This window comes from Thunnus albacares, chromosome 12 (genome assembly GCF_914725855.1).
Source record: "Thunnus albacares chromosome 12, fThuAlb1.1, whole genome shotgun sequence".
In the NCBI taxonomy this organism is placed as follows: domain Eukaryota; kingdom Metazoa; phylum Chordata; class Actinopteri; order Scombriformes; family Scombridae; genus Thunnus; species Thunnus albacares.
In genome coordinates, this window is record NC_058117.1 from 7,763,503 (window position 1) to 7,784,797 (window position 21,295).

Sequence of the window (21,295 nt, forward strand, 5' to 3'; positions counted from 1 at the left end):
AAGCAGCTGATTATTTGAGTGGTTTCCATCCATCCAATGCAGTTGAGACCTTTTATAGAAATGCTCCAGTGCTGCAGCAACTACAGGGAAATTATTAACTAATGCTCTTACAAAAATGTGGATGCACTGATCCTGTATGCGGGTCAAGTGGTTAAAGTCCTTGAAACAGCCATCCACTCACACAGATGACTTTTCGTCCTCTTTATTTCACAGTTTCAATGGACGTGAATGCAAAAAGGAATATAAAATAATCAATACAATACAAAAAATAGAGAAAAATAAATAAAGTTAAAAAAAGATGTATAATTCATGACAATTATTTGAACAGTAATGTAGACAAACAGAATAGAAAAACGGGGGATTAGTGGTAAAAACAATTTAGAGTTATACATTAAAATTATTACAAATACAAGGTTTTAAAGCCTTTTGTTAAAACAGGAGTCAATAGTTTTAACATGTAGTTTGAATTCCGTCAAGACAAAAAGGTTTGCTACCAGAAAATTTGCATCTGTATGTATGATATTTGGCTGACAACATCAATAAATCTATGACATTTGTTTTTCATTGGATCTATGAAAATTATGAAAACCAAATAGCACGTTATGGTTAAACAAATAAAAATCATTACATACAATCGAAATGATAAAACCAGCAGGCCTAAATATTATTGTGTGGAGAAATGGATAATTAATCGGCGATTAAAAATATCATTACATCAGTAAATGAGCTCATCCGGTTAGGAGGTTTGACCACTCAAGGACACCGTAGAAATATGTGAGCACAGCAGCCAGCGTCTCATGACTGAGAGAGGAATCACTGCTCAAGCGGTAAGTGACCAGTAGCGATCATAAACACCAGCTACATACACTGTCTAGAGATCATTTCTGTTAAATGAGGGCTTATTATAAAAAAGTATTGCTAAAAATGTTTGAGTGTCTATTTGGGAACCATTTTTGTAACCTACTGTAGACTGTAGCTATGTTAGTCTATTCGTGATTTTTGTAGTGTAGTTTGGTTATTTATTGATATTGCAATGAATATCTAATGTTACTGATTCCTTGATAAGTATTTATTGGAAAATGAGAACGAGGCAAAGAACATCTTATTGATTTTGTTTTTAAAGTTCAAAGGTCTCAACATTACACAACCTGAGGCATTGCAAAGCTGCACAGAAATGGGTAGAAAAAGAAAGTATGTGCTTTGCTGTGAGTTTTATATATATATATGTATATATATATATATATATATATATATATATATATATATATATATATATGCACATCCATGTATACTTTCCTATTGTAAGAATAGTGTCACTTTTGGGCCAGTATGTGAGTTAAAGCTAGTCATGCATAAGGATTTAATTGCATGTGAAATATCTGGTGTGTGTGTGTGTGTGTGTGTGTGTGTGTGTGTGTGTGTGTACTCCAGTGCTGCCAGTATGGAGGGGGAGCCCATCTCCACGCTGTTTACTCCTGCTCTAGTGGTGGATGTGGACAAAGTGAAGAGAAATGCCCAGAGGATGATTGAACGTTGTAAGAAGCTGGGAGTCCAGCTTCGCCCTCACATGAAGACCCACAAAACCCTGTATGAATGCACACATACACACTACATTCATACAGGTCAGTCATATATAAGGGATACTGATGAGGTCTGTGTGTTTCTGTTCATGTGTAGTGAGTGTGCTGACATACTGACGGGTGGATCACGGAGGTGCATCGTGGTTTCCACGCTGGCAGAGGCCAGTTTCTATGCCGACCACGGATTTGATGACATCCTCTATGCTTATTGTCTTCCCTTTGATAAGGTTCTCTCAATTCACACTACAGCTCCCAGTTGCCAGTTACCACACACTCATTCTGTCCAGGTTTTGATTATGTAGTGCTGTCACACTGGAAAAGTAACTAAATTAAATATACTCCAAAAAAAAGTCAGCATGCATCCTAAAATACCCTTGTTGAGTGTGCAAGGAATTGCTGGAGAGAAATGGAGGAGCTGCTCACAGCTTCATAACAACAAACAAAAAAATAAATAATAAATAACATTTTTCTTTCCCTTTGAGAAGTGTAATTGACATCATTTTCAGTTAGTACAAAAGGGTTACATTGATTTTGAACTAACCGCAAATAGAGTACTGTATGGAATAGGGGACACAACTTTTCACATTAGCAGACATTAGTTGTTATAGCAGGAAAAACACAGGTGGAACTAATACATTTAACAAAGTAGTGACAGCTCTGTTGTATGTGAGTGTACAGATAAGCCATGACAGTGGGCCAGCAAGCACAATAGCATGACCCTCCAACTGGCACACCTCAGACTGCAGCTTCGTTGATGGTATTAATTACACCTGTGCTTTTCCTGCTGTGACATGTAAAAATATCTACCATGAAAACGGATTCACCCACTGTACTAAAAACCAAGACCTGAGTGGGATACTGTTTCTCAGTGAAAACACAACTAAAGGATGATACTGAGTTACTCAATTCTGGTGTCAAATTTTAACTAATTATAATCTCTTATAAACTGAGATCTGACATAGACATCTGTATAGCTTACTTTTCTTCAACAACCGCTGAAAAGTTTTCAGTTTACTATGAGATGAAAGGGAGAAAAGCGAGCAACTAAACACATTTAAAAACCTGCTACCAGCAAATGTTTGTTATTTTACTTTCATTTTTACTTTTTCCAAATGACTGAAACCATTAACTTGTTATCAGCCCTAGTAGCCTACTGAATGTATGGAACGTAACCACAACGTCCCCAGTTCAATTCCAGCAGTGGATCTTTGTTGTCTCCCCACAATGAAACAATGAATTGACTTATTGTTCCAGCAAAACTGAATCACTACATGTAGCTATTATTAACACTGATTTGACGTACTTCTTATTTCTCATAATTTTTGTATTCCTTTGCGTTATTTCCCCTCTGTACATCAAACACAAATCACATTAACTTTGTGTGTGTGTGTGTGTAGGTGGAGCGTTGTGCAGCCCTGTCAGAGCGGCTTGATCTCTTCCAAGTTTTATTGGATCATCCTGATGCTCTGGAGCAGCTCAAAAAGAGACCACTGAGAGACGGTCGGCTGTGGCACGTTTGGCTGAAACTCGACTGCATGAACGGGAGAGGTAAACAGGCAGGGAAACCAGGAAACAGCTGATCAGCTGTTGAGATAAAATGCCTGCTGATCGTGCATTTGCTCTTTGCTGTAGCTGGTGTCCTGCACTCAGAACCCGAGGCGCTCAGATTGGCACAGGCCATCGCTGAGACGGCAGGCGTGGAGCTGACAGGAGTGTACGCTCACTGTGGGAACACCTATAACTGCAGAGGAGTAGAGCAAATACATGCCGTTGCCCAGGAAACCACCAATTTTACTCTGCAGTTCATGGAAAAGTAAGAAAAATGTGACTCCATGTATCCCACTTCACTTTTAAATTAAGAAAAGTGCATTTATGAAGAATTTACTCCTGACCGGCAAGCACCAGAGGAAGGACAACTGTTTTTTCCTCCTGACAATACAATGTCTTTGCCATGCTAAATTCTAGTTGTTAATCCGCCATGATTGTAGGAGAAAAGAGAAAAGTTAACCTGTCAACTTTTTCCATTATCAGCTTTAATACATTTAGCTGTATTATTTTATTATCACATTATTAGGAGGTTACTTGCAGCAACAGATGGTAACAAGTAAATTACCTTTTATATTTATGAAACTTAATATTGATAGAATCATTCATTTAACATCTCTGGGTGTGTTTTCTGGCAGATTGAAGGCTGTTGGCATCACCTGTAAGTCCAGCATCGGCTCCACTCCGTCCTGTAGTCACCCCATCAAAGACATGGCGCTGCTCAGCGAGGTGCATCCGGGAAACTACGTCTTCTATGGTGTGTGGATGTAAATGTGTTCGCACCGGTGTCTGGTCTTAGATTCCTGCAGAGTCACATGACACCAGTGATAATGTTTTTTTATGTACTTTTTGGTTGCTTCTAGATGTGCAGCAGTCTGTGATTGGCTCATGCAGTCTGGAGGAAGTAGCTGTGCGGGTTTTGACAAGAGTCATTGGGCACTGTCCTCACAGGAACCAGCTCCTGATTGACTGTGGATGGTCTGGATTAAGGTACGACCTTCGTCAGTTATATTTACCCACTTTTGTATTTGCACAGTGGACTTTTCTAGTTATCATCTCTAGTTCATATATGTAATTCATGTAGATCTGTAGCATAAGGGTAAGGATTTGTAATGCCCACCAATTAGAACAGAGACATTACCCACTTTTTTACTCACTACTACATTACTGACCATTACACCTTTATTTATTTAACATTTGATTTAAACTTGGCACTGACATAACCTTTCACCTGTTGTTGCTCACATCTCTCAGTTTGGACGGAGGTGGAAAACTTCCCACTGGATACGCTGTGATCGAAGGACACCCAAACCTCAAGTAATGAAACGTTATCTTGTCTCATTTCTCAATATCAAACTTTAGTGTAACTGATGTTCTGATGTGAGATGTTTTTCCTCCAGGTTGTTGTCCATGACCCAGGAGCACGGGAGAGTGGAGCCCATCTCAGGACCTCTGGATTACAGCAAATACCCTCTGGGCTCTCTGCTCACACTGATCCCATACCATGTTAGTACTGTTCAATGTGGAGTTAAGCTTTTTCGTCAGTTTTATCGTGTCAATTTTCCTCTTATCTCGCTCTCTCTATATCTCTCTCTCTGTGTTGTTGTTCTGCAGTCGTGTGCAACAGCGATGATGCATCCTGTGTATCATGTGCACTCTGAGGGCAGTCTGCTGGGGAAGTGGACGCCAACACGTGGATGGTGAACTGCTGCTCAACTGATCACATCACCCTGTTAGGATAGCCAGATGATCACTAAAATAAAGACTGGAACAACTCATGTCACCTGTAGTTGGACGACTGCTCTCTGTTCCTCTGGAGCAAAAGACATTTATCAGTAATAGAGTATCATTACAAATTAAAAGTGTAGATGTTTTCCAAAACTGATGATTAAATAACACCTAGTACTTTTCAAAGGGAAATAGGCAAAGAAATGTTAATCAATACGCACATTTAAGCTTTTAAATTTCTAAAAAAAATTACATTTTTAGGACTATGTTGTTTCCTTTTAATTTTATTGATGTCACCTTGCAGTATTTTGAAATGTGTCAGTATGTGGATTGTGTTCATGGGTATGATGCTACAGATTATGTGTGCCAGCTTGACAGTGAAACACCAGTGAATTATGAAGCAGGCGTTTGTGTGGTTTCTGCATCATATGGTGAAGGGCATTGAGTTGGACTCATGTCCAGATGACTGAAAACAGACTGCATAAAAACGATGAACACATGCATGTAGCCTATATATCTTGATTTTAACCTATCTCTTCCAGAAATGTGCATTTTTTTAAAATCATTGTTTAGTTTTGTACATTGTCTTTGATTCTTGATGGAGAAAGAAGAAAGACGCTTTGCTAAGTGTATAGTCTACTGCCTTCTTCTGACTAAACAAATTTACTATTGTTGTAAATATCTTCTTATTTTCTTTTTATCAGTAATACATTTGTGGATACATTTCTTGCACATTTCTAAAAAGGTGTCATAATGAGCATAGGAATAGGAATATATTAACATTTTTCATTTAATATGGTAAAACATAATTCCACTGTCAAAATGTTTATTATTGTTGTTGTTTATTACAAAACTTTTATATCCACAAACATTTCAACATCATCATACAGGCAATGATGTATAAAACATACAAGAAATAATAGCAGGAACCTAACACAAATATAACTAAGTAAAAAGAAACAAGCAAGAAAAAATACATAAATGAGTGCATAAAACAAAGACTAAAAGATACATTTTAAAAACTGAAATGGGTTGGGGGGTTAAATAATCTATCTATCTATCTATCTATCTATCTATCTATCTATCTATCTATCAAATTAGGACTTGATTAAAGACACAGCTCATGGGGGGTCCATAGAACAATAAAATACAAAGAAAAATAAATAAATACACAATATATGATATTAATAATCATAATAATAATAATAAACGTTAATGTATTATAAATAAATTTAATGTACTGCATCTGTTCACATTTTTATTCTTTCTTGTAGATTTAAAATAAAGAGGTTAGCTATTATCACAACGTTGTTACATAAATATTCAAATTCTTGCATGAAAAAAACAAAGTTGTTCTTGAGATTCTATGTATTTGTCACAAAATGTACATTCATTACATTCTAATTTCTCAAAAACTCATTCATCGGGTGTATATATCATTAATAACAAAAATGTGTTACTAGGTTGATGTGCATCTTGGGAAATGTTGTTTTTTACCGAAGGAAGCGTTCTGATTGGCCACCGCGTGACCTTTCACTTGTCACGTGGTTTAAAAACTTTAGGAGGATGGCGCGGAAAGTTGCCACACCAGCACAGTGTATAGCTCTCAGTTTATGATACTTTGTTTATGTTCTCCTGGAGCGATATTGACCCTATCAGGTAAGTTATGACTGTTCAGAAACATTATTGAACTCTTCCGCTTTTCTTATTTTACATTCAGCGTGCAGCAGCCGCACATTGCAGCTGAGAGTCTATCACTCCTACAGCAGGCTGTAACGTCACATTGTCAGCTAACGTTAATGCAAGTTTAACAACGTTACCATGACTGAATTAAAAACCTTCATTGTCAGTTAATCATTCAGCATTGAGAGCCTTAGTGCACGTCTGTATCATGGATATATATATACCATGTATGTGTGGTGCTTGTAAAGTCCTGCTAGCTGGTTACTGTCACACTGTGTTACTTTAATGTCCCTTTAGACATGAGTGTGCTGGAAGTGAAGTTCATTGGGGATGGAGATGTTCTGGAGCACATCGTGGACAAACAGGAGGGTATGGACTACAGATTCATCTTACTTCTGCTAAGATGTTGTTAATGAGCAGCTATCTGTCCTCTTTTATCTCACTACCTGTATGTTTCTATTTGAAAGGTGTGCAGAGCAACTCTGGGTCTGTTCAGAGGATGGTGACGTTTAAGAGCCCAGCTGGACGACGGGCCAGAGAGGGAGCAGAGCATGATGGTTGTGATGATGAAAATGGAGTCCTTGATGAGCAGAACTATGTCCAAGCTTTGGGAACATACAATACAGAAGGTAAATGAAGAAGAGGCTAGTTCTGAAAACACACACACAGATCTCTTCGTGTTTGTATAGCAGAGCTGCAGTTATTGGTGGGTTGTCAGAAAATTAATCACAATTTTCATAATTAAATAATTGTTTAAGCAAGTTTTTGAGCTTCCCAAATGTGACTATTTCCTGGTCTTCCTTCCCCTCTATGATAATAAACCAATTATCTTTTGGTTTTGGAACATGGTCGGACTAAACAAGACATTTTGAAGAGTAACTATGGACTTCTTATGGACTTAAAATTCACTAAACTTTAGTTGTCCCCGAGGGGCAATTAGAATGGCAGGCATATATAAACAGACATTAAAAACATCTATAAAAAGTGGTAACTGTGTTGAGAAAGTGCATAGCTTGTTGGAGTCGAGGGTAGTGGGAGGGGGGAGTTAGATGCTGAGATTAAAGAGTCAAACAGCCTCGGAAACAAAACATCTTCCTCCGTCAGACCTTTGAGCATCTAATGCTACAAGGAGTCTTCCAGAGAGAAGCCATTTAAGGAGGAGGAGTTGAGGATGTGTGAAGGGTCTTGGATGGATGGATCTGACCTCATGGACAGTCTGAAGTGATGCTTCTTAGTTTATTACTAATTATTTTTGAGCAAGTGTAAACTACACTATTGAGGTGCTTCTTGTTTTGGATATTTAAGGACTGATACCAGCAGATGAGTGAAAACGTAAGGATACTTTCATTAAAACAATTGTAGAAAGAGATGAGTATGGTCCTTGGGACATTTTTCACAATTTACAGACATTTTACAAACTACACAAATAATCCAGAAGATAAATTAATCAATAACAGAAATAATCATATGTTGCATCCCTGTTGTACATCCTCTTCAGACAGTGAATATGTTATTGTACCAGCTGCCAGTTTATTAGTACACGTAGCTAAAAACTGATTGAGTCTAACACAACATCCCTGCAATAAATCCTTCATGAAGGTTATAATGTTGGTGTTTGTTGAAACAGTTTTAGAGAACTGTTGCTCAAGTTTATGATAATTGTGGAGGCTCGTAGTTTGTGGTGAATGAGACCAAGAGGTGTTTCTACTATTTTGTTCACCCATATATCTATTATATGGGTGTATATCGAGTATATTAACATTTCATAATATCACAATTGGCCAGTTGTGGGATTGACGAAGCCCCGAATCTTCCTGGTACAACTTGAATAAAGCATGAGGTCGTTGTTTTTAGTGCTGCTGCAGTAATAATATAAAAATGATCATTGTAAGTAGATATTCCTCCAGTTACATTGTTTTTATTTGTCTTACAGAAGATGATGAGGGTTTGTCCAGAGTGGCAGGATCCTCAATTTTCACTTTTCAGAAAAACAAACGTGCCCACAGCATGGCCCAGACTGGTGAGATCCTCACACACACACACACACACACACACACACACACACACACACACACACACACACACACACACACACACACACACACACACACACACTCACACTCTGCCACACAGACCTTCTCACATTATATAACATCAACTCTTTTTTAACAGATGATTATTAAGTTGTGTTTAAGGCTATTAAACACTTTTGCCTTTATGTTTTTACACATAGCAAGTGAGTTAGCACGGACGCCTGGGAAAAACGTGACCTTCAGCACAGCCCCGAACACTGAACCATGCACTCCCACCCGAACAGGCCGCAGTGAGTCACACACATCCTCGCTGCCTCTTTGTGTCGGTCTTATCCTGTGTCCATCCACATACAACTAAGTGTACTCTGTCTCTCTATCTAGACCACAGAGGTGAAAGCAGGACACCACAGAGGGTGAGACTAGAAGGAGCTTGTTCACTTGTCTTTATATACACTTCAGACACATCAACCTTTTAGGACAATGTTAACATCCACTTCTTTTATGACAGAGCAAAAAGGTGCGGTTTGTCTCTACTACACCCCACAGGCTCAGGAAAAGAATGACAAGTAAGTTTAAGGCGTTATAATGAGAATACTGTCCATATTAAAACAGGTAATATGTGTCAAATTAGACACTATCTAGACATCGGCTATTATTTAAATCTTTTTGATATTTTCAGCTCCAAGCCTCCGGTCAGACAGCGACAGTGAGCTGTCACCCTCAGACTCTGGGGAAGAGGAGGAGGAGGATGAAGATGGGATGGAGGAAGAGCAGAAAGTGAAGAAAGAGGACAAGGAGAACCTAAAGACCCCAAGAACGCCTAGTAAAGGTTTATCTGCAGCTCTCTACAAGACTCCCGCCAAAAAGAGCAAGAACACCTCTGAATCCCTCAACCAGCCCACTATGATTGAGGAGTACTTTGAGGCCCACAGCAGTTCAAAAGTCTTAACATCAGACCGCACACTCGAGCGTTTACACACCCCTAAACTCGACAGGGTCTGTATATAACAGCCAGCGTTCTCAGTATGTTCATTGAGCTGCTTCACTGTGTTGTATAAGTAGAGTACATCTTTATTTTGTGTTTGCAGGAGACGCTGGTCCAGCTTTTAGAAGGAAAACTGCCCTGCTACTCGAAAGAGATCCAGCAGCTCCACAACAAACACAGAAAGCACTTTAGCAAATGGATGTTACAGTTACAGTAAGTGTGGTTTGCACTTTCTTTATTTCACACGTTTTCGTAGTATTTAAACAACAATACAAGACAGAAATTGTCTGTGTGTGTGTGTATGTAGGTTGGGGTTCAGTGTGCTGGTCTACGGTTTAGGCAGCAAAAAAGCTCTGCTGGAGGACTTCCGTGTGTCTCACTTGTCTCAAGAAATCCACCTCGTGGTCAATGGATTCTTCCCCTCTATCACTCTGAAATCGGTCAGTATCCACACACAAACAAGAAAGAAAAAACACTTTGAGTAAAAGTGCGTAGTGTGTTTGACAGCTTATATGAAAAATAAAGTTTGGACATAAAAGGAGCACAAGTGACAAACGTCCATCAACTACTAGAAAATATTACAAAAGAAACACTGCAGCAATATTGATATAGTTGGAATTTTTTTTTGTTGCTTTTTTCTTCTATCTTTGTCCATGAACATGCTATACTTTAATTGCAGATTTTAAATGCTCTGACGTGTGAGGCTTTAGAGTACCAGGGAAGTTTCCGAACCCCCTCTGACCAGATCCAGTACATCTCTCAGACCCTTAAAGACAGTGAGTGTGTCTGAGTCTTATTATAAAATCAAAGCTTGTTTTAAATCTTGTAGCTCTTTGTGTTTTACGGTTGAAGCTTTTCCTCGCAGGTCCAGATCTCCATGTGTACCTGCTAATCCATAATATCGATGGAGCAATGCTGCGAGGAGAAAAGACCCAGAGTGCACTGGGGCAGCTTGCATCCCTGCCCAACCTTCACTTGGTGGCTTCTATCGACCACATCCATGGTCCACTGGGTGAGTGTTTGTTAATGTGTGTCCTGCAGTGTTAATAAATGATCCATCATAGCTGAATGTGTCCTGTGTGTTCTCAGTGTGGGACCAGTTCAAGCAGAGCCAGTTTAACTGGTTGTGGTGGGAGTGTGTGACGTTCCAGCACTACGCAGAAGAGACGTCGTATGAAAACTCTCTCCTGGTGCAGCAGACTGGCGCTCTTGCTCTGTCCTCCCTTACACACGTGCTGCGCAGCTTGACATCCAATGCAAGGTACCATTTACACCTTAATTATGATTTATTTTCAGAGCTGTTAAAGGAAACTGTTAATTCTTCACGGCCGTGTGTCTCCGCTCTTTTTTTCAGAGGAATTTTCAAACTGCTGGTGAAATTTCAGCTGGAAAACAGAGACAATCCTTCATACGCAGGTGTGCACACATTCAAAACTTCAAAACACTAAACAGATTTTTTTGCTTTGCTTTATGATCATAATGTTTTCCTTCACTGTTTGTGCCACATGCAGGATTGTCCTTCCAAGATTTCTACCAGCGTTGTCGAGAGGCGTTCTTGGTGAACTCTGACCTCACACTGAGGACTCAGCTGACTGAGTTCAGAGACCACAAACTCATACGAACACGCAAGGTTGGAGTCCTGTTTGATTTCACAAATCATATTCAAAAGCAGATTGGAATCTATCTTACATGTATTCCCATGATTGTCCAGGGTGCAGATGGAGTGGAGTACCTGATCGTCCCTGTGGACACCAACACACTGACGGATTTCCTGGAGAACGAGGAGGGTGACTGAGAAGAAAAGGCTTTTTGACTCTGATCAACTACAGTCCATGGACTGACTTTTCCAGCAAATAGATACAGAAGGCCCAGTTACATCTGATTAACATAAGACACAAACCCAACATACAGCCAATCCACAGTTTAATTAAATAGTTTGAGTCAAATAGTTGCGGAAATGTTTTGCCCTAAATGCCCCTTTGTAGCACTGTGACTTTCACATTGTGTGTTTTGATGCATACACGGTTTCTGCTTACATCTGTGAAATTAAAATCAACACTGAAAGTTAATGTATTGCAATTTTATTTAATTACAGAAATAGATTTGCATTCAGCAAAACATACATTCTTTTGTTCTTACAAGGCAGGTAGGCATGCGGCTCTAAAAAAAAAAAAAGAAAAAAGAAAAAAAAAGCCAAGTTTTATGTGTGAAAACTGGACTGAAAAGATCAGTAAAAATCAAATCACATGCGTATTGCAATCGGAGGGGGATGTGAGGGTTGTGGTTCTGTGAGTTTAAAGTGGAAGAGGGGAGTGTGAGGTTTGGCCCTGAGTGCAAGCTATGAAATGTTTCAGTGTTGGATGTCAGCAGTTTTCTGTGTGTGTAGTGATTCTCCAGAGTCCAGTGTGTAATTCTGGAGTCTGTTCTGCGTAGCTGTGTGTACAACATGTAGCTCCTCTTCATCCAAATCCCTCAGCAGCAGCAGCACTGCATCAAGAGTGTGTGTCTGAAAATAAAATACAATTTTCAATATTCAAAAGTCCTTTTTAGCTTTAAGGGAGTATTGCTTAGAAATAAGAGGCTACCTTTCTCATAGATAGTCTGGTTTCTCTGGTTGACGGAGAAGAAAGAGAGGGGAACTTGTCTCTGGAAAGGGGTTTCATCCCCAACTCTTCCCGGATTTTACTAGAAACAAAAATCTTTTGTTCTTAATATGTCTACATTTGTTTGGCAGCTAAAGAATTTTCTGTTTTTTGGTGAGGGTTTGTATCAATCCACAGGACTTACTTGGTCTCCTCCATGTTATAATTGAGCGGGTCATTCTCTGTCTCTGCGTCTGGATGACCATTAGCAGAAGGCTGGTTCTGGACAGTGCTTGGGGGTGTGGTGACCTCTTCACCCTCCATGAGAGCCAATGCAATCTCATCCTCTGTCACTACTGCACACATACACACACAAAAATACGTAAAACACTACACGTATGCTTCATTATAGGCGTGTAAATCACCTCTGAAGCTCACCTTGGTTGTCTAGCTTCTGGAGGCGAGGCAGGCAGCGCAGCACAGTGAGGCGATACTGGCTGGAGTCAGTTCCACAACAAGGGTTTTCAGCTAACCAGAGAACTCTGAGGCGCGTCAACGGACGCAAATGAGAGAGCTCAGAGAGTGAAGGGATCATGTTCCTTCTCAGGTAGAGCTCACACAGAGACAGGCAGCCAGCCAGAGGAGAGAGAGACAATATGCTGTTGACACTGCAGAAAGAGAGAGAGAGGAAAGAGCATCACAGCAAGGATTCATGGATCATCCCAATTGAGCCACTGCCAGTGTAACAGTGTCATGTTGTCAGTGTGAACAGTGGCTTTTTGTGTGTGTGTGTGTGTGTCAGAGAGGGAGACAGCATGGAGACCAAAACATTAAATACCAACCTCAGTGTCAGCACCTCGATGTTGGGCATTTGAGAGAAGATGGAAATCTGAGAGCATAATGGAACAGTTCAAACATTATTGCATATATATATTCACACAACCTGATCTTAAACGATGAAAAAAGCTGACTAAAGAAGTATATTTGGACAAGAATGAGAAGCTAACCAAACATGACACCCATCAGCTGTTTTTGACTACTCACATCAGTCAGGTTGCATCCCCTGCAAAAATGAAAAGCAACGTTAACACAAACTTATAAACACAGACCAACAAAATAACTGGCATGCTATAAATTTAACACCTAAACTTACCAGCAGTTCAGTTTCTTCACGCTATCCAAGTCGGAGGCCTTAGCCTTAGCGAGAACCAGTTTACGTGTCAGCTTCATAGCATATCACCTAAATACGAGGTCGACAAACAATATTTTCAATGCACTTTATCTTCACGAACAACAGAGGCCGCATTACAGCAAGCTAAGTGGACAAACATTTGAATGCAGCAGCGGGGACATCGTTCCTGTCCACCACACGAACACGCATGCGCGTATCCACTGAGGCGTCCTTAGTTACACGTCAATATAATAATAATAATACATTTAATTTATACCGCATTTTTCGTTCATAGTGAAACTCAGAGTGCTGCAGTATTACTAACATAGAACACACAACATAAAGAAAATAATAACAATAAGAGCTTCGATGAAAAAGTATTATTTTATTATATATATTTCCAGTATAATTTAGAAATATGTTTTAGTTAGCAGATGTTACAGCAACACCGAGACGATATTTTTAAATATAGTTTTAGTGTTATTTTCATTTTAAAGTATCAACGGGATTAGCAAACCGCAAAAACTCCAACTCCCACAATGCATCGTAAAAAACCGGGTAAATCGCGCCTGCGCGCTACGCAATCCCTCTTTGGACCTACGTCTCCACTGAAACGATGGTGAGCCGAGAATGTCCCCTTCATAATCTGTCTCAATCTAACATTTTCTGTGCTATAAATGATATAATCACATCTCCAAAGGCTCCGCAATGTCCTTGTTTATCAGACCGGAGCCTTATTTGTGTTAGTTTGTGATCGATTCAACAGTATAAAACGATGTTTTCATGTCTTCTTGCTACAGTAATGGCTGCCACCACTGCTATACTAGGGTGGTCACATTAGCTTACCGGCTGTCGGTAAAACGGGTTTCAGGCCTTTAATGAAAGCGAAGTAGCATGTCACATTGCTCAACAAGAGTTAGCTTTCTTAAATCATGGTCCAAAGTTGGAATTTTGGGTCAGCTAGGCGGCTAACTTAGCAAGAGGAAGCTAGTGTAGGTTACATCGCTGTCGACAGGAGTTCAGTCACCCTGAATCTACGTTTTTATGCAGCCTAACTATTCAAATACTTGCAGTGATGTGGCACTATACATTAGACTGAATATTACTGCCTCCCTAAACAAGTTTGTCCAGGATATGTTGCCCAGGAACCACTTTATGAACCAAGAATATTTCAAAATGTTAATAGGCTAAGTATGTTCATACATACAAGTAATTTGACTCAGGTTTAATGGCCATTGATGTACTTTGACACAATAACAACACAATGATCTATAGAAATATACACAAGGAATGACTGAGTGAAATCTTTTCTGTGAGGTGTAAACAGGATACAAATGGTGCAAAGAAGTGGAGTGAATGGAGTATTGGACAGTGATTAGAATTACCAATTGTAATGTTAAACCTGTTTTAATGTTGCACACTGAGTCATTGTGTTGTATGTTCATGTTTCCTCAGGCCAAACGCACCAAGAAGGTGGGGATCGTCGGTAAATACGGCACGCGTTATGGCGCGTCGCTGAGGAAGATGGTCAAGAAAATTGAAATCTCCCAGCACGCTAAGTACACCTGCTCATTCTGTGGCAAGGTAAGGACAGCCGAAGGAATCGTCAAAAGGCTATTCTGTAATGGATGATCTTATGCACAAAACACTATGGTTGTTCATTGTACTGGATTGAAGAGGAAGGCGTGCAGCAGATTGCACAGACTTGAATGAATAAGTGAATGAACTTAGTATAACATCTTGCATGCACAGAACGCAGCTCAGAGTGCTTTACAGTTCAACAGCAAGTTTAAAACCATACAGAAGAGAAAGAGAAGACCGTGCGTATAAAATAGACTTGAATGCCAATGATGTACACTCCAACATAGATGTTAAGGTGTTGCATCTAGACAAACTGACAAAAGTAACCTTTTTGTAACTTCTGTTAATGTGCTACTTTCCACTTACAGACCAAGATGAAGAGGAGGGCTGTGGGTATCTGGCACTGTGGGTCCTGCATGAAGACCGTGGCTGGAGGAGCCTGGACGTACAAGTAGGTTTCTTTTTACTTACTGTTGATGACTATATTTAAAAAAAATACAGCAATCCTATTTTTGCCTTCAGCATGGTGCAGTTCAGGGCATTTTTGCATTATTAGACTGTAAATGGTCAGAACTCAGGTGTATCAGCAGTGTATCTACAGAGCAAGCGGCCATACAGTTGTTCTCACCTACAGAGCTGGATGTCTCCTATTTTGGCACCAACAATTTTACCTAAATTTAAGGAATTCTAAGACAAAAATGTCATCACTGAAGTACAAATACGTTCTTGATGAGGGCTGCAAATAACAATGATTATTTTTCAATTAATTTCTCAGTCTATAATTCAGAAAAGAGTGAAACATACCTTTTACAATTTCCCAGAGTCCAAGTTGACAAATCTTGAAATTGTTTATTTTGCCCCACCAGCAGTCCAAAATTCAGAGACTCAGTTTACAACTGTGCAAAGCCCCGAAAGACACGACTTTCCAGAACAGCTGCTGTGTTGTTCAATTTAAAAATTGAAAGTGAACAGTAATGACAGTCTGGAGAAATAGTGTATTCATCAAGTCAGATGTAGGAAGGGTTCGTTTGTGTCAATGAGCACATAAATCATCCAGTAGAAAAGCCTAATTGAAGTATCTTGAAGTAATAGCTGTGAACTTGCCAGATCATATTTAAAAAATTATGGGATGGCGTTGCCAAGTTACCACCATACCTGAATTCACCATTAATTAATTAAACAGTGTCCACAGTGCTTTCAAATGAAGCGTTTCTGTAGCCTATTGCTTGTTACTGGGAAAGCCTTTTTCCTGAATACTGTCTACAAAGATGTCACACAGGTTCTGTAAATTTAAGGTTGAGACTAATTAAGAGGACTTGGTGGAAAACATAGTTGACCAAATCTTAAGATTGCACGCCATCAAGTTAAAGCTTAAATGCATCAAGTTAAAGCTTAAACGCATGGCAGTAGACACGTCTTCACAGGCTGCGTAGTAAAAACAGCATTAGCAAAGCAGCAGCTTCAGTTCTCCGTCAGTGCCTGCACAGGATGTGTTCAGGCACAGTATTGAGTGTAGGTGACCTGTGTTTTGGCAGAGCCCAACACACAATCACAGTAGTTGCATGTGTAAAACACAAGCGTGTGTAGACGCACACAAATACTACTATGAATGAAACATGTGAACACCTGTACAGAAGATTTGCTTTTATTATCTTCATACAAATAGCCATTAACAGAAAAATCTTCATAAAAGTGAATCTACCTTCATGCTTGTATGTGGAGCAACACACAAGTTTTTCTCAAGTAGGTTTTAGGAATTAAGACAAGCTCCTATTAAACTTTATGGTCATATGGTTGGTGGGAATCTTCTGATTGTGGAAGTTGGTGTATTCATTAAAATGCAAGTCTGAAGAAATGTTTTTGTTTTCTTTGCAGCACAACTTCTGCTGTCACAGTAAAGTCTGCAATCAGGAGGCTGAAGGAGCTGAAGGACCAGTAAACCAGTGCGATGATCACTGGTGGATTTGGGACTTTGTTTTCTATAATTTTACCGACCTGGACATGGCCTCAACATCTATGAATAAAGCAGTCTGGAGCGGAAGTCTTTGTTTGTGTCTTTGTACATGTTTTATTGTATATCAGTGAAATCAAATCTTGTGGGCCGCTATTACAAGCAGATGTCTCACCAGCCCAACATGAGTGAGAAAGCTCAGGCTGCCAAAAAGTTGTACCATCACAGGCAGGACAGCTTTCCTGGTACATTTGCATACAAGTGTGACAGTAAACTGGTTATCTTGGATTTTTGTGGCAGTACACAACTGCACTGCTCTGCTGGTAAATTAGACAAGTAACCTACAGATTCATGGGAGTTAATGCTCTGAGTTAAAAGTATGCTGTATTTTCTTCTGTGGACAGTGAAGTGAAAATCTTTGTTTAAAATGATTTGCTTCATGGTGAGTTTTGGCGGTTTGGATCCTAAGCTGATGAAATACTGCCAACTATAGAGCAGAAGGTGACACATTATCATGAAGGCTCAACAAGGCAACACATGTTTAATGGAAATTAAGAATGTTTTGAGAAATACATACAAAGAGCTGAAATATAGAATAAAGACATTTTTCCCTGCAGGTATTAAACTTGCTGACACAGGTGTAGTATTAGTGACGGCTCTGTTTGTACCTGCCAGTTTTATGGCTCCGTCATGATTTACCGGCACTCCTGACCCGATTAAAGCAGTCAGTAACGCCTGTGTATTGTCTGTGGTGACAAATATCTTACCGCTACTGAGGGGTCAAAGAATCTATCAGTGTTAAAACAGTAATACAAACCTCCTTTTCTTGAGCTAATGAAGTGTATCAATTTATTACAGTATTGATCCAGTGTGAAAATCTAGTAACTCTGTCATCCAGAACAAACAAAATGTATGACGGTACCTGGTATTGCAAAAGTACTATATCATGTACTAAAACTGTTAACAAATGTTATTCATTGAAGAGACAAGACAAAGACATGTTAACATATAGTGGGTCGGTCGTGGTTCAGGATGTGGGTTCAGGGGTCATGGTGAGGGTGTGGTCAGGACGGGTTGCCAGGTAAAACACAACAACTACAAGCGATGCTTTGAAATGTTATTTCGGTCTATTTATATACCAATTCATATACACACATACATAGACACATAAAAAGAGGCAGATAGTCAAATACCAAAGTTGAAAACAACACAATAACAACTTAAAGGTTTCTGCAGACTGAAGCTACAGTTTATAATGTCTCCCTTTCAACAACACGTCATATTTAATCTCAAATAGTAATTATACCCTGTCCTTCTATACAGGTGTTTCTTTCTGATCATTTTCATACTTGTTTTGTAGGTTATTTTTAAACTTTTTTAAAAAAACTAACATAAGTGTCGTAAATGTTTTCAGTTCCTCACTACAGCTGTTCAAAGAATAAGTCATCACCGACCTTTAAGTTTTAAAAACGAAAGCAAACTGCCAGTTTTCTTTTTACGGGCACCTGAACAGGTATTTCCACCGACAAGGCAAAACGTCTGACAGTAAGTTAACAATGTTTTATTTAATCAACACTAGTGTATTGTACTGAATGCTTCAGTCTAGATGAACATGAACTCGTTATTATACGGTACTTTGCATTCTGTCGTCGTAGAAAAGCGGTAAAGTTAGCCGAGAAATAGTCTGATGTAAAACAGGATTAAACGACAGAAGTTTGCTTGAATCCAAACGAGCTCGTTTAAAATCCTTATTAACGTATTTTGCAGGGAAACCAGGCACACATGCAACTGAATTTGACAGTAGAAACCTGTTGCCTTAATCTCACTGGAGTGAAATGCTACAAAATGAGTAATTATAGTGCAATATGTGCCATATGGCTCTGAGTGATGAAGCTATGAAACTATAGCCTATTAGTTTCCAAAAACAGGGTTTGACTCCAAGGGTAATAAAGCAGAAACCCAGTATTCCTGTATTGACTGTTGCACTTTAAGAGCAACATGAATTCTCATGAATATCTTGTTGTTTGTGTTTCTGTGTCTCTATTTCAGATTCATCATGTCAGCCAAAGACACAGTGAGACGTAATAAAACAGCCATTCTAGAGACTTTGTGTGGAGACCAAAAGCTGATCCTCAACAAGGTTCATGAGAAGAAACTTATAACTCAGCGTGAGTACAACAACCTTAAAAGCATCAACAGAGAAGATGTAGAGGGGCACGTCATTGCACTTGTGGATAAGATCATGGATAAAGGAGAGGACACCTGCCGAGACTTCCTGAACCTCCTGCAAACTGATGAGGACGTGAAGACGACTTTCCCAGACTTGAAGAACATACAAAAGAATGACACCTGCCTTTTACCTTTGCCTGTCCAAGCAACTCGTTTAGATAACAGTGGTATGTTAACACACACAAGTTCAGTACAGAAATGACTGTCTAGCATTCCTCATATAGAAGCCCATGGTGTGTTTCACATGAAACAACTTATGGCTTCATCAAAAAGTACAGAGTTTCATGTTGGGAAGTATAATTCTGTTTTACTCTGATTTCCGCAGATGGTCCTTCACAAGAGAGCAAAAGGCGGAAGGAGGTGAGGTCTTTACCTAAACATGAAACAGCGCACCTTGTTACAATGCTTGAATCAGTATGTTTATGCAGACTTTCTTAAAAAGACACAAGACGGAGTTTAAATACTTTTTCCTCCTCACAGATTACTACAAGACATGTTGTCATTGCAAGGCCTGCAGACAGATGCTTATTAGCGCATATTAGCTTAGTAATACTGTTATATCTCATAAAAGTTACATAAGGAAATAGAAGTAAATATAATCCCTTAAAGGAGAGGTTTACAATTTTTCAAGTATCTACTGAATTTACAGTCTTTTAGTGAAAATGTGAACCCGTCCTTTAAGTAAAACTCTAAGTAAAGTATTTGAATGTCAGAAATGATCCACTCCAGTCATTTTTAACATCAGGTTGTAGAAATGTCCAACTGTAGTTCTGTTTTCATTGTTTTTAGGACGACCAGTATCAGTTGAACAGCCATCCTGTCGGCCTCTGTGTGATCATAAACAACGAGAATTTCACGGATGGCAGAGTGAGAAGAGGAACTGACAAAGATGCTCGTATGTAGCGGAGGAGACAGATTCACAGTTTTACATTATTGTTTTGTTTATTGGTGGTATAAACTTCAAGTTTTTTAACTTAAATTTTCTGCAGGAAGTTTGGCAGAGGTGTTCAGCTGGCTGGGCTTCAGAGTGCTGATGTGTAAAGATCAAACCAGGGACCAGATGGATCGTGCACTGAAAGTCTTTGCCTCTCTGGACGACGTCTCTCAGCTGCAGGAGTTCAACGTAGAGGAGTGGTCTGGCAGTGGATTCACTGGTCTTCGGGAGGCTCCTAAACATGGCGATGCCTTCATCTGCTGTGTTCTGAGTCACGGATCACTGGGTGTTGTTTCAGGGACTGATTGCGAGCACCTCTCCATTAAACAAATGACTACAACATTCAAGGCGACAGATCACTCAGCTCTCACTGGCAAGCCCAAAGTGTTCCTGATCCAGGCCTGCCAGGGGAAGGATCGACAGCCAGGAGTGTTATCACCAGATCTGCAGGCTGACAATTCTGAATCAAAGTTCATCCCTCAGGAAGCCGATTTTCTGGTTGCCATTGCCACTGTTGAAGATTATGTATCAGTGAGACATGAAATTGATGGGAGCTGGTTCATCCAGTCTGTGTGTCAGCAGTTAAAGGAGGGCTGTCCGAGGTAAATATAAAACTCAAAATTATATGTTGAAATATTTACTAGTAAAAAATGATAAACTTCTCTGCTCCACAATATTTCATCAACCTGTTGATATTCTAGTTAATGCAATGTATACTGTACCATTTATCTGATCATAGCACTGACAGTGAGTAATATGTTTTATATGCTGCATATTGTTTCAGGGGTGAGGACACCGTCACAATCCTTCACCGTGTCAACAGTAAAGTAAGCCAGAAAGAGGGCTGCCGTAACCTAGGTAAAGCCAAGCAGATGCCTGAAGTTAGGTTCACCCTGAGGAAGAAACTTGTGTTGTCGCCACATCACAACTGAAGCTTCATCTCCACAAATCTTGCAAACACATTATATCTCATGTCTTAAATTAGGCATGTGTTTTCTTAAAATTGATCTTTTATCTTTCTTTGTCACTGTAAAGCTTTTATTTTTTAATCATCACATTGAATCATTGCCTTTTAAATTGTAGGCCTATATTGTTTTAATAAACCTTTTAACTTTGAACATCAGCTATATGGAGTCATACTTCTTCTATTTTAGAAACACAATAAATGTAGAATACTGGTTTATATATATGTATATATATACATACACACACACAAATTTAGGCATATTCATGGTTATTAATGGACATAAAAATGACAAAAACTGTCACAACAAAGGTCTGTCATTTGAAGCT

At 39.3% G+C, this 21,295-nt stretch overlaps 5 protein-coding genes across 6 annotated transcripts; 4 read left to right on the top strand and 1 right to left on the bottom strand.

Annotated features, from left to right (window-relative positions):
* Positions 1-721: 721 nt before the first annotated feature.
* Positions 722-5,478, top strand: zgc:162816 (uncharacterized protein LOC571260 homolog). Its single transcript, XM_044367397.1, has 10 exons — positions 722-827; positions 1,432-1,587; positions 1,678-1,807; positions 2,978-3,128; positions 3,213-3,393; positions 3,764-3,882; positions 3,989-4,115; positions 4,380-4,442; positions 4,526-4,631; positions 4,740-5,478. Exons 2-10 carry the CDS (start codon positions 1,442-1,444, stop codon positions 4,827-4,829), a joined length of 1,113 nt encoding a protein of 370 aa, XP_044223332.1. The 5' UTR covers positions 722-827; positions 1,432-1,441; the 3' UTR covers positions 4,830-5,478.
* A 923-nt stretch (positions 5,479-6,401) lies between these two features.
* orc2 (origin recognition complex, subunit 2) lies at positions 6,402-11,623 on the top strand. The gene is made up of 16 exons (XM_044367972.1): positions 6,402-6,512; positions 6,834-6,905; positions 7,004-7,165; positions 8,470-8,556; positions 8,770-8,859; positions 8,951-8,982; positions 9,078-9,135; positions 9,249-9,565; positions 9,658-9,767; positions 9,862-9,994; positions 10,234-10,330; positions 10,420-10,566; positions 10,644-10,815; positions 10,909-10,970; positions 11,066-11,184; positions 11,266-11,623. Exons 1-16 carry the CDS (start codon positions 6,467-6,469, stop codon positions 11,347-11,349), a joined length of 1,788 nt encoding a protein of 595 aa, XP_044223907.1. The 5' UTR covers positions 6,402-6,466; the 3' UTR covers positions 11,350-11,623.
* cfap410 (cilia and flagella associated protein 410) lies at positions 11,620-14,738 on the bottom strand. Of its 2 annotated transcripts, none has more exons than XM_044367974.1 (8): positions 14,154-14,738; positions 13,290-13,376; positions 13,181-13,199; positions 12,979-13,025; positions 12,575-12,804; positions 12,342-12,492; positions 12,140-12,239; positions 11,620-12,060 (listed from the first exon to the last, which is right to left on the bottom strand). In XM_044367974.1, exons 2-8 carry the CDS (start codon positions 13,364-13,366, stop codon positions 11,905-11,907), a joined length of 780 nt encoding a protein of 259 aa, XP_044223909.1. In that variant the 5' UTR covers positions 13,367-13,376; positions 14,154-14,738; the 3' UTR covers positions 11,620-11,904. The 2 variants fall into 2 exon arrangements, with proteins under 2 accessions (XP_044223909.1, XP_044223910.1); XM_044367975.1 differs by lacking the exon at positions 14,154-14,738 and adding an exon at positions 13,466-13,484.
* Positions 13,825-16,929, top strand: rpl37a (ribosomal protein L37a). Its single transcript, XM_044367976.1, has 4 exons — positions 13,825-13,926; positions 14,763-14,891; positions 15,257-15,339; positions 16,764-16,929. The coding sequence occupies exons 1-4, from the start codon at positions 13,924-13,926 to the stop codon at positions 16,825-16,827; spliced, it is 279 nt and encodes a 92-aa protein (XP_044223911.1). The 5' UTR covers positions 13,825-13,923; the 3' UTR covers positions 16,828-16,929.
* Positions 16,930-18,166: 1,237 nt separating this feature from the next.
* Positions 18,167-21,120, top strand: LOC122993637 (caspase-8-like). Its single transcript, XM_044367973.1, has 6 exons — positions 18,167-18,384; positions 18,889-19,235; positions 19,394-19,428; positions 19,858-19,963; positions 20,058-20,604; positions 20,787-21,120. Exons 2-6 carry the CDS (start codon positions 18,896-18,898, stop codon positions 20,932-20,934), a joined length of 1,176 nt encoding a protein of 391 aa, XP_044223908.1. The 5' UTR covers positions 18,167-18,384; positions 18,889-18,895; the 3' UTR covers positions 20,935-21,120.
* The last annotated feature ends 175 nt before the right edge of the window (positions 21,121-21,295 follow it).

Bases quoted from the DNA above. Each gene is read 5' to 3' on its own strand.
- rpl37a (XM_044367976.1), top strand. The intron at 14,892-15,256 runs GTAAGGACAGCC...TTCCACTTACAG, and splicing joins CCTGCTCATTCTGTGGCAAG to ACCAAGATGAAGAGGAGGGC. The intron at 15,340-16,763 runs GTAGGTTTCTTT...TTTTCTTTGCAG, and splicing joins GGAGGAGCCTGGACGTACAA to CACAACTTCTGCTGTCACAG.
- cfap410 (XM_044367974.1), bottom strand. From the start codon at position 13,366: ATGAAGCTGACACGTAAACTGGTTCTCGCTAAGGCTAAGGCCTCCGAC. The intron at 12,240-12,341 runs GTAAGTCCTGTG...TTTTGTTTCTAG, and splicing joins TATAACATGGAGGAGACCAA to TAAAATCCGGGAAGAGTTGG. The intron at 12,061-12,139 runs GTAGCCTCTTAT...TTTTATTTTCAG, and splicing joins CCAGACTATCTATGAGAAAG to ACACACACTCTTGATGCAGT.
- orc2 (XM_044367972.1), top strand. From the start codon at position 6,467: ATGATACTTTGTTTATGTTCTCCTGGAGCGATATTGACCCTATCAG. The intron at 9,566-9,657 runs GTCTGTATATAA...TTGTGTTTGCAG, and splicing joins ACACCCCTAAACTCGACAGG to GAGACGCTGGTCCAGCTTTT. The intron at 10,567-10,643 runs GTGAGTGTTTGT...GTGTGTTCTCAG, and splicing joins CCACATCCATGGTCCACTGG to TGTGGGACCAGTTCAAGCAG.
- zgc:162816 (XM_044367397.1), top strand. From the start codon at position 1,442: ATGGAGGGGGAGCCCATCTCCACGCTGTTTACTCCTGCTCTAGTGGTG. The intron at 4,116-4,379 runs GTACGACCTTCG...CACATCTCTCAG, and splicing joins TGTGGATGGTCTGGATTAAG to TTTGGACGGAGGTGGAAAAC. The intron at 4,443-4,525 runs GTAATGAAACGT...TTTTTCCTCCAG, and splicing joins GAAGGACACCCAAACCTCAA to GTTGTTGTCCATGACCCAGG.
- LOC122993637 (XM_044367973.1), top strand. From the start codon at position 18,896: ATGTCAGCCAAAGACACAGTGAGACGTAATAAAACAGCCATTCTAGAG. The intron at 19,429-19,857 runs GTGAGGTCTTTA...CATTGTTTTTAG, and splicing joins AGAGCAAAAGGCGGAAGGAG to GACGACCAGTATCAGTTGAA. The intron at 19,964-20,057 runs GTATGTAGCGGA...AATTTTCTGCAG, and splicing joins AGGAACTGACAAAGATGCTC to GAAGTTTGGCAGAGGTGTTC.